Below are 13,311 nucleotides of genomic sequence, written 5' to 3' on the forward strand. Positions count from 1 at the left end.
CAGCTTATGTGGCAGCCAATTGTCCAAGTAAGCATACCAACAGTATTCCATATCACATGCTGACTGGGTTCTTCATCAAAAATTCTAAAAACATTAAAAACACAACCAAGAAAATCATAAAAATCACAATCACATTTTAATTTACACATGCTTCTCATCAAATCTTCATTTCATATGGTCCTTTTTCTTCCCGTGTTAGGTTCACTGAAATAACAAAAACAAAATAGCCAACAATGGGAGTTTACACATTTGTCTGCCGACAATCAGATGGCGATTGGTCAGCCAAGCAGCTCTCTGGTGACTTTTAGGCCTCTGCTGTTGTGCCCTTCGAGCTCCAGAGGAAGCTCATCAATCTCACTGCCTCCTCTGACTCCTCCGTTGGCGTTCAGTCCTCTTTTTCTTACATTATCCCTTCTTTTGTAATTTTTTAAGTGATCATCGGTGGTGGTGGTGGTGGTGGTGGTGGTGGAGCAGCTCCACCAGGAGGCTCAGCAGCTGTAGTTGAAGCACCTGCTACTGAGGAAAACAAGAAAGAAGAGCCAGCTGAGGAGAGTGATGATGATATTGGATTCTCTCTCTTTGATTAGAGTGTATAATTTATGCCAATTCATTACTCTCATCTTGTTCTTCTTTTGAGTTTGGTCTTCAGTTCTTTTTGTTTTTTGTTTTGTTTTACTTTATTTTGCTGGACTTGGTGAATAAAATTAGACTTAGATTTTAGATTAGAAAAAGTTCATATTATTATATATTATAAAAAAATGGAAAAAAAACAAAAATCTTCATTGCATATGTATAAAAATAACAATCCCCATCCACATGATCTCACCCCTCTCCTTTCAAACCCCAAACCCTCACCATCACTTCTCAGCGGCCATGATTCCGACCACTACCATCACCGCATTCTCACCATTTGAGGGTTTTTCTTTTTTCCTTTTGTGTGTTTTTAAAATTTTTGATAATTTTTTATAAAGAACAAAATCAACGTGGAACATTGTTGGCATGCTTACTCGCACAACCGGCTGCCACATAAGCTGTTGGGTACCATCGGATCGGATGAGACATAAATAATAAAAGTGGTACCAAAATAATAAGTCGAAGATTTGGTACCAATTGTAAGTAAGTGGTAAGAATTGGTACTAAGGAGTCAATTTACCCTTTCATGCACGCACAAGAAATTCTTGAATTCTGATCTCACCCTCAAGTCTCAACTCGAAGATAAACGATCATGGCCTCGCTTCCGTACGCCGATGTTGACTTCACCATTCGAGCAATGGCCGGCAGAGCCGAGGGGTTTGGTCGGTTGGCCATTGGTGGGTTACATGGTCCGGTTTATTCTGTCACCACTCTGGCTGGTATAATATTTTATTTTCGATCTTTTTTTTTTCCATGTTTTATGTTTCATCTTTATATATTATTTTTCTTTTTCTATGAATGATTACGCTTTTGTTTTAGCACTCTTATATAGTGAAAAATCTGTTTATGTGATATGAGACAATTTCTCCATCTTTGTGATCCATTTATGTATTTTTAGCTTACTGTTGGTCATTTTATTCAATTGTTTCTCTTATTTATTTATTTGTTTAGCAATTGCCCTTTATTGTACTTCTGTTTATGTGATATTATTGTGCTCTTGTTAGATGTTTCTCATTTCTATCCGATCAATGAGGTGTTTTTGTCTCTAATCTGGGAGAGAATTGGGGATTTACTGAAAAATACAGTTGTTCCATACTTAATTTGTTAGGTGTTAGCCTTCTTTATTCAAGATTGATTTAGGATGCTTGTGAATTGTGTACATCATAAGGTGGTTTAGCAAACTTTTCTATTTTGGTAATGTTTCGAAAGTCTAAAGATGTTGGAAACCAATTCAACTGAATTCTATTTAGTCAAATCTGAAAATTTGAAAGGTCATATAGTAGCTAGATTTCAATTCTTTCAACTAAAAGAATACAAGTTAAGTTTTGAAAGCAATGTAATCAACCATGCCACAAATGGCATGATTTTGCCGGGCTATAAGTGAGTTGAAATCTTGCACATGCTTTATTCCAAACAAGGATACGTTCTTTTTTGCTTTCTTTTTGGGTCTTTATTTAGTGCATCAGGTTCTTATAGTGATCTATAGTGCTTCTGTTTTTGGTACTTAGATGATGGCCCTGGATCACTCCGTGATGGTTGCAGGAGAAGAGAACCACTATGGATTGTTTTTGAGGTTTCAGGTACTATTCATCTTAACTCATACTTGAGTGTATCGTCTTATAAGACAATAGATGGTAGAGGCCAAAGAATAAAGTTCACTGGCAAGGGCTTAAGACTAAAAGAATGTGAGCATATTATCATCTGCAATCTTGAGTTTGAAAGTGGAAGAGGACATGATGTTGATGGCATTCAGATAAAACCAAATTCTAAGCACATTTGGATAGATCGCTGCAGCCTCCGTGACTATGATGATGGACTTATTGATATCACAAGACAAAGCACCGATATTACTGTTTCTAGGTGAGTTTTTATCTTCTTCTTTTTTTTTTCCTTATTATTATGGTATGAGGCCTATAATTATGTGTAAATGATGATTTCTGTTTTCTTTTTGTGCAAGATGTTTCTTCACTCAGCATGATAAGACAATGCTTATTGGAGCAGACCCCTCTCATGTTGGCGACAGATGCATCCGGGTGACCATTCATCATTGTTTCTTTGATGGAACGCGGCAAAGGCATCCCCGTCTTAGATTTGGAAAAGTTCATCTGTACAATAATTACACAAGAAATTGGGGAATCTATGCTGTTTGTGCAAGTGTTGAATCCCAGGTAAAAGAAAGAAGACTTCTTTCTGTTAATTTTATCGTTAAGCATATGGTTCTACCTCCAGAATATCTGCAGCATATGATATCTCAAGTTCATAGTCTAAAAGTATCAATGCTTCTAACATCTCTGTTTCTTGTGATTATCTTATTTTTAATCAGATTTATTCTCAATGCAATATATATGAAGCAGGAGAGAAGAAAAAAACCTTTGAATATTATACAGAGAAGGTACTGCTCTTGAAATTTACTTTAGAGCTGAATTTTGAATTCTGATTGCACTGTGATTATCCATAATAGAAGAATTTTTTGAAGAAGAATGAAGATGTGATGTACAGAGTAAAAAACTGATCTAGACAAGGACATAAACTTAAAATAATGATCATTACACGAAGGAATATTGAAGGAGAATATGGAATTGAATGACCAGGGTGGAACAAATAAAAATTCACAAAGTTAGCTTCAAGTATTTTAGGATCAGGGCTTAGTTTAAGTTGGATATTTTAAAGACATCTGATAATTTCAGAATGAATTATGATCTCTAGGAACCATATTATGAAGTATTAAGTGGCATTGTCACTTGATAACCTAATTCCAAACTTATATTCTAGAATTATGTATCAGTATTTAACCAATGCTGGACATTACTATCAGGTTGTTGTCTGCAGTTCTTAATAGCTTTCTTAGATTAGCAGTTGCATATTCTTAAATTTACGGCTACCATATTCTACAGGGTTCTGTAGTATGGTATACTGCATATACTTGCACCATCAGCCATATTCTCTACCAATCAATTAATTGTTGCATATAATGTGTTTATATATAATTCCAAAGCACATTTTACTCCAGTAGATGAACTTTAATGCTATATGACCTCAAAATGGTTCGCAGTCATCTGCTGTAAACTAGAAAAGAATAACTCAATATATATGTCGAAATAAATACTTTAGCTGTGTATATTATATTATTTTCCATTTCAAGTAACTATTTCTTTTTGAGACTGACATAATCTGTACAAATGGTTTCATAGGCAGCAGACAAGGAAGAGACCAAGTCTGGCTTAGTAAGATCTGAAGGAGATGCATTCCTTAATGGAGCTCAACCATGCTTCTTAACTGGCAATGGTGAAGAATGCGTGTTCCACCCAAGTGAATATTATCAAACATGGACAATGGAAGCTCCCTCAGATTCCTTGAAAGAAGTTATCTGAATCTGCGCAGGTTGGCAAGCAATTCCTAGACCAGAAGATACGATGGTTTAACTTCAGTCCTGTACACTACATTTGAACCTTGGCAATAAGGAAGAGAAATTGGGATTGCAAAATCGTGATAAATGTCTTTTGGCAGCACCATTTGACTGCCCATTCTTGCCTTATCAAGCTAACAGCAACATTGCTTATAAAGCTTCTTTTGGTTCATGGAGCAAGTAAGTATTTATAAGCCATTCCATAGCTAATCAGGAATGTATGAAAATTTTTGAGAACTGATATTTTCTTTGAGTTTGTACAGCACAAATTTATAAAATAAGCAAAAGTTTTTTATGCAAACAGTATTATTTCAGTAGGTCTAGAATGAGTTAATATCGGTCAACAGTTGCTTATCTATCAATGCCGCCCACGGGGAGGTGCATCTCCTTACCTTAGTCATAATCCAGCAGCACTAGGATAATGGACGCTATAAACAAATTAATGCAGTGTCAAAAATGCACTAGTACGTATAGAACAACTTGATGTATTAGGGCAATAATATTTCCAGAAAGTAAAGCCATGGGATATTGTTGTGACGCAAAAGAAAATCTTAACTTCAAAATCATCCTGAAACTGAAGAAAATTGGAAGACATTGTTGATACACATGCTTCATTGATTGAAGTACATAGATCTGCCATTGCTCATCTCACTATCTCAATCAAACCTACTTTTGCACTCATGTCAAACTGCCTACTCCACCCCAATCAGGCTCTTATCCACAACTGCCTAGCTGGCAGGTGGCTGCTGTTGCTGTGGAAACCAGACAGTGCTTGGTTGCTGGATTCCACAGTACCAAAGCTAGGGCTGTTGCTGCAGCTAAATGCTAGCAATGGTTCAGCAAGAAGTTTTTGGTTTTGTGATGGAGCTATGACTCCCTTCTCCAAGTGCCTTTCAAATCCTATAACATAAAAATAATCATAAGAAAACACAACAAATCTTACAGCAACATTGTTATTAACTGATCAAAAGAATTTTTTTGTATCACTTCTCAGAGAATTGGATGAATAGATCAAGCGATTTGTTTAGCATATTTCCCTCAAACCTTCTGGAAACTAACATTTAAATGGGGGATGTGAGAAATCCTGATCCAATCCTCCCCTCTTTCTCTTTGACACCTTTGTTCCAGCAGAGGACATAAACTGACAGACAGAGAAGAAAGTGATGAAGGGAGGCCCTCTTTTGGCATGGATTGGAGCTTGGGACAGTTACAAATCTCCAATTCTTTCAGAGAAGTTAGATGTTGAAGTCCACTGTAGTTCAGATATTCCAGGTTCTGAAAATCCCAGATTTTAAGAGAGTTCAGAGTCGAAGGCAGTAGTGTCTGCTCAGGAAAGGATACCACATTTGAGCAACCAAGTAATAAGAGCTTGGCCAAATGAGCAGGAAATCTTCCTTTAAGGAAAGATACTAAATTAGGACACTCCCTAATCTCCAAACAATTGAGCAATGTGTGATTCACATTAGTTGACTCGGCTGCAGAAAGAGATTCAAGAATAGGACATCTCGTGAAGCGAAGGCTCTTTAACATTGGAAACGAGTCTAATGGGAAGCACTTGAGTGAAACATGGTTTCTGATTTCAATTTCTTCCAAAGTAGCAAAAGGCCTACCCATTCGGCCTAATACGGAATCTAAAGAGTAGAATCCGTCAACTATGAGGCTGTGCAGCCCAGAAGGCAATTTCTTTAACAAAACATGACGAGAGTCATCTTTTAACTTCATTTTAATGATGGCTGGAGCTCTTGGAAGTGAAGCTACAAGCTGCAGGCATCCTTCAATCTCAAGTACTGTTAAAGAAGGAAGGTCACTAGGCAAGGCTGTAGTTAGGCTGGGGCATTCTCTGATGTAAAGCTCTTGGAGGAGTGGGAAAGCTCTACTTCCATCTTCATTTCTGAAAGAAATCCATTCATGCCATTGTGGCATCTTTTCAAACTTCAAGATTCTGAGGGATCCAAATGGACTCTGCATGGACGTGCAACTTCCATAGAACTCAGGACCAACAACCATGATTCCACCAAATTTTGTGATTGAAAGGTCTTTTAGAGATGCTAATTGCCCAAGTGGTGGTAGAGTGGAACAGTTTTTACATCCACTGAGCTTCATGGACACTATACTTGAGAAAGAAGAAGCTCCTACCCAAAGTGGAAATGCATCACCTCCATAACCAACAATAGAAAGACATTCCAAATTTGCATGGGGATGTAATTGCTCAAGGACACCTCTATCACGTGCTGAATCATCAGTATCACTGTGCCAAGTCAACTCCAACTCCTTAAGGTGCCTCTTACCCTTCAAATCAGCTCCTGAAGCATCTTCAACTTCCACAATCTCTTCAAGATTCCAAATACAGAGTTTTTCTCGTAGATGCTGAAGCTCGCCCAACTCATTAATGTTAGATCCACCTTGTCTTCTCACAATGAAATTAGTTAATATTTCGAGATTTTTTAACTCTCCAATGTCTGGTGGCATCTCTTGCAACTTTGTTTCTCTGATATCAAGATTTCGCAAGTTGGTTAACTGTGCCATACTGGTTGGCAACTCAATGAGATCTTTGCACTGATGCAAGATTAATGTTCGCAAACTGCACAATTTGCTGATGGATTCTGGCAACCTTTCGATTGATGTTCCAGAGAGATCCAAGTAGCGTAAATGCTCCAATTTTCCAATTGAATCAGGCAACACAGCAAGGTATGTACAGTCATGCAAGATTAATGTTTGCAAATTGTACAAAATACTCACATTTTCAGGCAACTCTTTTATTGATGCTGTAGAGAGATCTAGATACCGTAAATGCTTCAAGTAGCCAATTGACTCTGGCATCTCAGCTACACTACGATACTGAGATAGAGATAACACTCGCAATTTCCTGAAGTTGGACAATAATTTATGCATTACCTTACTATCAATGCATGACCACTCCATAAGTATGAATGTGCGCAAGAACTGGGCTCCATATATACCCTCAAATTTCTTTCCAGTGTCATTTTCTGTTCTCACATATGAAAAGTGCCGAGTCCTATTTGTAATCCTGCATGATTTGTCACCCTCTAGCCTAAAGCAAAATTCTCCAGATACGAATTTAGCCAAGTCATTTATTAGATCATGCATAATGAAGCTTGAACGACTGCCACTCCCTCGTTCAAATAATGACCTGGATACAAGATCATCAAAGTATTCGTCACCTACTTCTTCCATCTCCTTATCTGGACTCGAATGAACTAAGAAGCCTTCAGCCATCCACAAAAGGATCAACTCCTCCTTTTCAAACTCATAATCTTTTGGAAATATTGCACAATAAGAGAAGCATCTTTTTAGATGTGATGGAAGATCATGGTAGCTCAATCTTAAAGCTGGAAGAATGTTGTCATCCGATGAATTCCACAAACTGCTCTTCAATATCTTCTCCCATTCCTTGACCTCTTTCTTGGTGCGTAAAAGTGCCCCAAGTGCTTTTGCAGCTAAAGGTAAACGTCCGCACTTTCTCACTATTTCTTTGCCGATTTCTTCCAAACCGGCATATATGCTAGAATTTCCATAATCAAATGCATGTTTTGCAAATAAGGACCAACAATCCGCATCAGTTAATACATCCAGATGATAGGTTGGAACAGTACCAATCTTTGATGCCACAGTGTGAATACGTGTTGTAATAACAATCCTGCTTCCCCGAGCCCCAGACTTAAGAGGTGCCTGCAAAAGTTCCCATTCTGAATGCCTGTCATTCCAAACATCATCTAAAACAAGCAAGAATCGTCTCCCCTTCAATCTTTCCTTTAGCTCGTTTTGAAGCTGGTTTGGAGTCTTGGTATCACAGGTCTCTGAGGTAATCTCCTTAAGAACATCTCTTGTTACTCTGAAAACATCAAGTTCTTCAGGATCAGGAACAGAGACCCATGCTCTGACTTCAAACCATTCTTTCACTCTTTGGTCATTGTAAACAAGTTGAGCAAGAGTTGTCTTACCGATCCCACCCATCCCCACAATGGGAATCACAGCAAGCTCATTCCCATTTCCCTCATTGCACAACATCTTAATTATGGCTTCTTTATCATTATCTCTACCATATACACCAGATTCATCCACAACAGAAGTAGTGGGTATCTTATATGGCCTCCGTCCTATACGTTCTCTAAGACCAAGGGCACCCTTTTTGTCCACTAAATCTTCAAGTCTCTCAAGTATCTCATTTAACCTAACCTCCATCCCCTTTTTAAATGGGTTACGAGAAGATACAAAGCTCTTTACCTTATCTATTCCAGATCTGGATTCCATCTTCGATCGAAAAGCCTTATAAGCAATCTCGTCAAGCAAGTCATCGGCATCATAGAAAGCATCTTTAAGCTCATCAAGCCACTTTTTCACAGCTAACTTGGTGATCTGCATCTCTTCTGCATCATCCAGCACTCCGTCAACGCACAACTTCATCGTATTGAACCTCCTGCGGAGGGCGTCGCTGATCTTTCTTCCCTTGATGAAATCTATAAACTCACGAGAAGCTACTCTATCAAATAACACATCAAGGAAAGAAGATAGAAATGCTCCTCCTATCCCTGCATCAGCCATGGATTCCTCCTCTTGCAAAGAAGGGTATACTTGTAAGATCAGACCAATAAAGAGAATATTAAACAAAAAAACAACAGAACAAGAACAAGAATCAGGAATCAAGAACAAGGAAAATGTAGAGAAAAGATTGAAATCTCATCCGATTAAAAAATGTTGTTTCTTTCATCTGATTCAAACAATGTTCTTTCTTTTCCTTCTCTTTCGCATTCGATAGTTTAATGCTTTGGACTTGTGTCGTTGACTTGACTTGTTAAAGTGCTTAGCATTTTCTTTCTTTCTTTTTAAAATAATAATGCATTTAATTCTATTTATATAAGAATTTTTTAATCAGATTTATAAAATTAATTTTAGAATAATAAATTTTAATTTATAATAACAATTTAATATATTTTATTAGCCTTCTTTTACTGATAAAACTATGTTAATTAAGCCAATTTCAATAATTATTAATTTAGCATAATTATGTATGTTTATTTAAATATAATCAATTTTTTATATTTAATATTTAGTAAATTAATAATTATAATTTATAGATATAAAAAATTATAATTATTAATTACTAGAAAAATATTTGAAAACTACTAAATATTTATATATTATTTTTGCTTAATATTTTTTAATTGGTCTAATTACAAATAAAAATCTAATCTTTACATTCTTAATAATTTTATTCAATTATATTAAAATTTTAAAAATAAATACTCATTCTCTTAACATATATTTAATTTTTAAAATTTTATAATAAAAAAAATGATGTAGGAAATTGATTTTATTTACTGAAAAAATAATAATTATGAATAAGTAAAAATAGTTTATTCTAGATTTAATAATATGATAATTAAAATTTTCATGTATATGCATTCTTTATATATTTTATATTTAATACAATAACTTTTTTTATTAATTCACAAACTTTTATATTACTAAGTAGAATTAACTTTTATATTACACGTCATTTTATATCATAAAATTTTAAAAATTATTATTAAAAAATATATTAAAAATAAATTAAAAATATAGATATTATTTTAAAATTTTGAATCATTCGAATAAAAATATTTAAAATATAAAATTTAAAATTTAATTAATAATTAAGTCTTTTTAATTTTTATAATTGGTGATAAATTTGAAAATTTAAAAGAACGAATACAAAAGATTCTAAAATTCAGTGCAAGAGAAACCCATCTTGTAGGTAGCCAAATGCTTTGATTTGTCAAAGCCGCTACCGATTCCGATTCGAGTGACCATTTATTTGGTATATTTTGGAGGGTAAAAACGTCATTCTTACCTTTTGTGGAAGTTCCATCACAAATATTAAATTTAATGTACACACTATTATTTAGCTATTACATTTATTTTTCTCAGTGTAGATTATATATATATATATATATATATATATATATAGAACTAACTTTAGAATTAGACACAGGTATAAAAGATCTTTTAGCAACCCAGGTATAAAATTTAAGAAATTATTCTTTTGTTATGTGTCAATGAAAAAAAAAGAAGAGATATGAGACTTACCTCAAGTGATAATAATATTTCTTTTCTAAAAATTAGATTTTTCTTTTACACTAAGTAATTTTTTATTTTTACAGTAAACATATAAAAATAATTGTCTCCTATTACCAATAAAAAGAATAATTTGAAAATTATATTACTTTATAAAAAAAATACCATTCACTACTAGAAAATTTTCACAACCTGATTTAAATAATTATTTATTGGATAAATAAAATATTTAATTTACAATTTTTATAATATAATTTTTAAATATATAATATGTTTTAAATACATTAAAACATTATTCTCATACTATTTTATAGTTTTAGTTCATCATAAATCTAATATATTTAATATATGATAGTTTTTCTATCCATCAAATATGTTAATTATTGAAGAATCAACTTTAGTTGGAATTTTTGTTTATAAGAAATAAGAAAAGACTTCACTTGGAATTCATTATTTTGGAGGTATGTGATGTATGTAATTATTGTATATTTTTAAAATAAAATAGTCAGGTTAACTGTTATTATTATTATTATTATTATTATTATTATTATTATTATTATTATTATTATTAGTAGTAGTAGTAGTAGTAGTGACATAATTATTTTCATGAGTGACGCGTTGACTTTGAGGCTCAAAATTGATTTCCATTTATGTTAGTTTCACAATTGAGTTTTGGAATTGATTTCATAAAAACATTAAAAAATAAAATACCTACTTTTCCAAAATAAAAGTTTTATGAAACATGCACAACATTTTGTGTTTCTTTAATGACAAAAATATCTTTATTAATTAAAATTAATTACATTTATATCACTATATAACATATTTCGTATTAAGTAACTAATTATATTTCATAAATTTATTTTTAATGAAATTTTATTCCAAATTAAACCAATTTTATATAATTAATATTAACCATGAGTAATTTAATTATTATAAAAATAAAGTCTTAATTATATATAAAATAATTATCAAATATTTTATTTGTTATAGCTATTTGCTTTCTTAATTATTTTAATTATAATAACACTTTAAAAAATAATTCTAATCATACACATGACAGATTATTTTTATTACTCTATAACAAGTTTTTATTTTATTGCCAAATAAATACATTGTTTTTTCATCGGCACTTTTATAAACACCAGTAACAAAAATTAATAGCAATGCCAAACAAGTTCTTACTCACTTAAATTTGCTTAATGATATTACTAAAGATTTTGAATTTTTGTGAGTTCCGCATTTAAAGTAAAAAAGTAATTGTGTAGTTTGTATTTTTTCTAAATAAAAAGAATTTTCAATAAAAATGATTAATAAGTACAATTTGTAACTGATAAGTACGTTCAAGAAATATATATTAATTTTATTATAAAGATGAGTTTTTTCTCCGACCTTCATTAATCGTGTTGATGAGAAAATTGTATATATCACATTGGCTGCATTTAGCGCATATGCAAGAAACACATGCTACTCGATGGCTATATTGAAATACAATTCAATTTTATTGTCAATTGATGAGTCTTTAAATGAGTCCGATCTTTTGAATATCAGAATCAAACTTATTCTAACTCTCGTGATAAAAAACAAACAAACTCACATACTCCGATAAAGGATGATAAAATAAAATATCCATAATATTAAAGGCTTATTAATCTAAAAGTCTAAATATTTGCAGCTTTTGGCAAAATTGCTGAATCTTGTTAATTTTAGCTAATTTAGCCAAAATTGAAAATATTTTGGCAAATCTAGTCCAAAATTAATGTTAGTAAAAGTTAAATCACATGTGACCTGAATGCCGAAAATAGCTTTAAAAAATATAAGTCCCGCTTTACATCTCATTAATACATCAAAGCGTGAAATTAGATCTCATATAACTCTAATTCAATTTTCATTTGTTACTATCAAAGACCTAATTCTTTTTGTGTTTAACAAATTGCCTCCTCTTCATTTATCAATAAATTCATGGCTGCAATTGCTTTTCTACTAGAAATTTTTTCAAAAATATCCTAGAAATACTAAAAATATCATTTTTACTATTTAAAATTTTCTCTTTCAAAAAATATTGTAAATTGAAAATCTATTTCAAAAATGTAATGGTATATGTTAGGTATATTTTTTGATAAAATAATATATGTTATTAGCAATTTGGTATATATTTTTACAATTTTTGCAGTATTCAGTTTTTCAGAACATATACTTGATATATATCTAGTATCCATTCAATAGTATCTAAAATTATTTTTAGTATTTATTTTATATATTTAATATATATATATTTATATATAATAGGTATATATTCCATATATAAACAATATCTCAAACTATTTATGGTATTCATTTCAAATATTTGAGTATATATTAAGTATATAACTAGTATTTGAAATTAATTTCAGAAAATAATATTTAAATTTTATTCCAAATTTTTTATATTAACCTCATAGGCTTTAGTATCTTTTAGTACATAGTTAGTATAAATTTAATCTAAACCAATAATATATTTATATGTATTCGACTTGATTAATTATATTTATTTGTATGTTATTATATTTTCATGAACTTAATTTATTATATTTATTTTATATTATTTTGATATAACGTAATAATTTGTTTTATTATTATGATAATATAATAGAAAAATATGAACATCCCAAATAATATATAGTATGCACTTGCGATCAAAAGCAATACCTATATATTTTCGCTACTAACTGTTGAGTATGAATTTTATCTTAATAATTTAAATTAATTTAGATAATAATTTATGTTCTCTAAATATAAATAGTTCTGTTTTTAATAAAATAGACTTCATTACAAGAAAATAAAAATACAACCTGGAGCACCATAGAGATTGGATGTAATCAGAACCTCCTCTAGTCAGTGGAAAATAGTGTCCATGCTTATTAGCTAGGCAGTGGGCAACCAAATTACTCATTTTAGAAGAAAAAAAATTAACTGTAATGTGATTTACAAGTAGCTTTTGATGTGACTAAAAAAGTACTAAGAAATACCCATTAATAGTAAAGAAACAAAAAGGTATCTCTGCCATGAAAATATTCTAGCTTGTGATGTCTCTCATACGTTTTATCAAACAACAAGCATGCACAAGCCAATTGTTTAATATTTAACAACTCATAAAAATTGAAGCTCATTGATTGCGTTAAAATGCACTTATATATTTAATGACCACAGATTAAGTT

General features: G+C 31.9%; 2 protein-coding genes and 1 pseudogene across 2 annotated transcripts; 2 read left to right on the top strand and 1 right to left on the bottom strand.

The window, feature by feature from the left end:
- Positions 1 to 213: 213 nt before the first annotated feature.
- On the top strand, positions 214 to 4,340 carry LOC8262677 (probable pectate lyase 4). The gene is made up of 5 exons (XM_002526734.4): positions 214 to 1,352; positions 2,142 to 2,493; positions 2,591 to 2,801; positions 2,957 to 3,025; positions 3,825 to 4,340. The coding sequence occupies exons 1-5, from the start codon at positions 1,226 to 1,228 to the stop codon at positions 4,002 to 4,004; spliced, it is 939 nt and encodes a 312-aa protein (XP_002526780.1). The 5' UTR covers positions 214 to 1,225; the 3' UTR covers positions 4,005 to 4,340.
- LOC8262679 lies at positions 234 to 731 on the top strand (annotated as a pseudogene).
- A 168-nt stretch (positions 4,341 to 4,508) lies between the features above and the next one.
- LOC8262696 (putative disease resistance RPP13-like protein 1) lies at positions 4,509 to 8,868 on the bottom strand. Its single transcript, XM_002526733.4, has 2 exons — positions 5,099 to 8,868; positions 4,509 to 4,939 (listed from the first exon to the last, which is right to left on the bottom strand). The coding sequence occupies exons 1-2, from the start codon at positions 8,600 to 8,602 to the stop codon at positions 4,907 to 4,909; spliced, it is 3,537 nt and encodes a 1,178-aa protein (XP_002526779.2). The 5' UTR covers positions 8,603 to 8,868; the 3' UTR covers positions 4,509 to 4,906.
- Positions 8,869 to 13,311: the final 4,443 nt, after the last annotated feature.

The sequence above is a fragment of the Ricinus communis genome, chromosome 6, assembly GCF_019578655.1.
Source record: "Ricinus communis isolate WT05 ecotype wild-type chromosome 6, ASM1957865v1, whole genome shotgun sequence".
In the NCBI taxonomy this organism is placed as follows: Eukaryota; Viridiplantae; Streptophyta; class Magnoliopsida; order Malpighiales; family Euphorbiaceae; genus Ricinus; species Ricinus communis.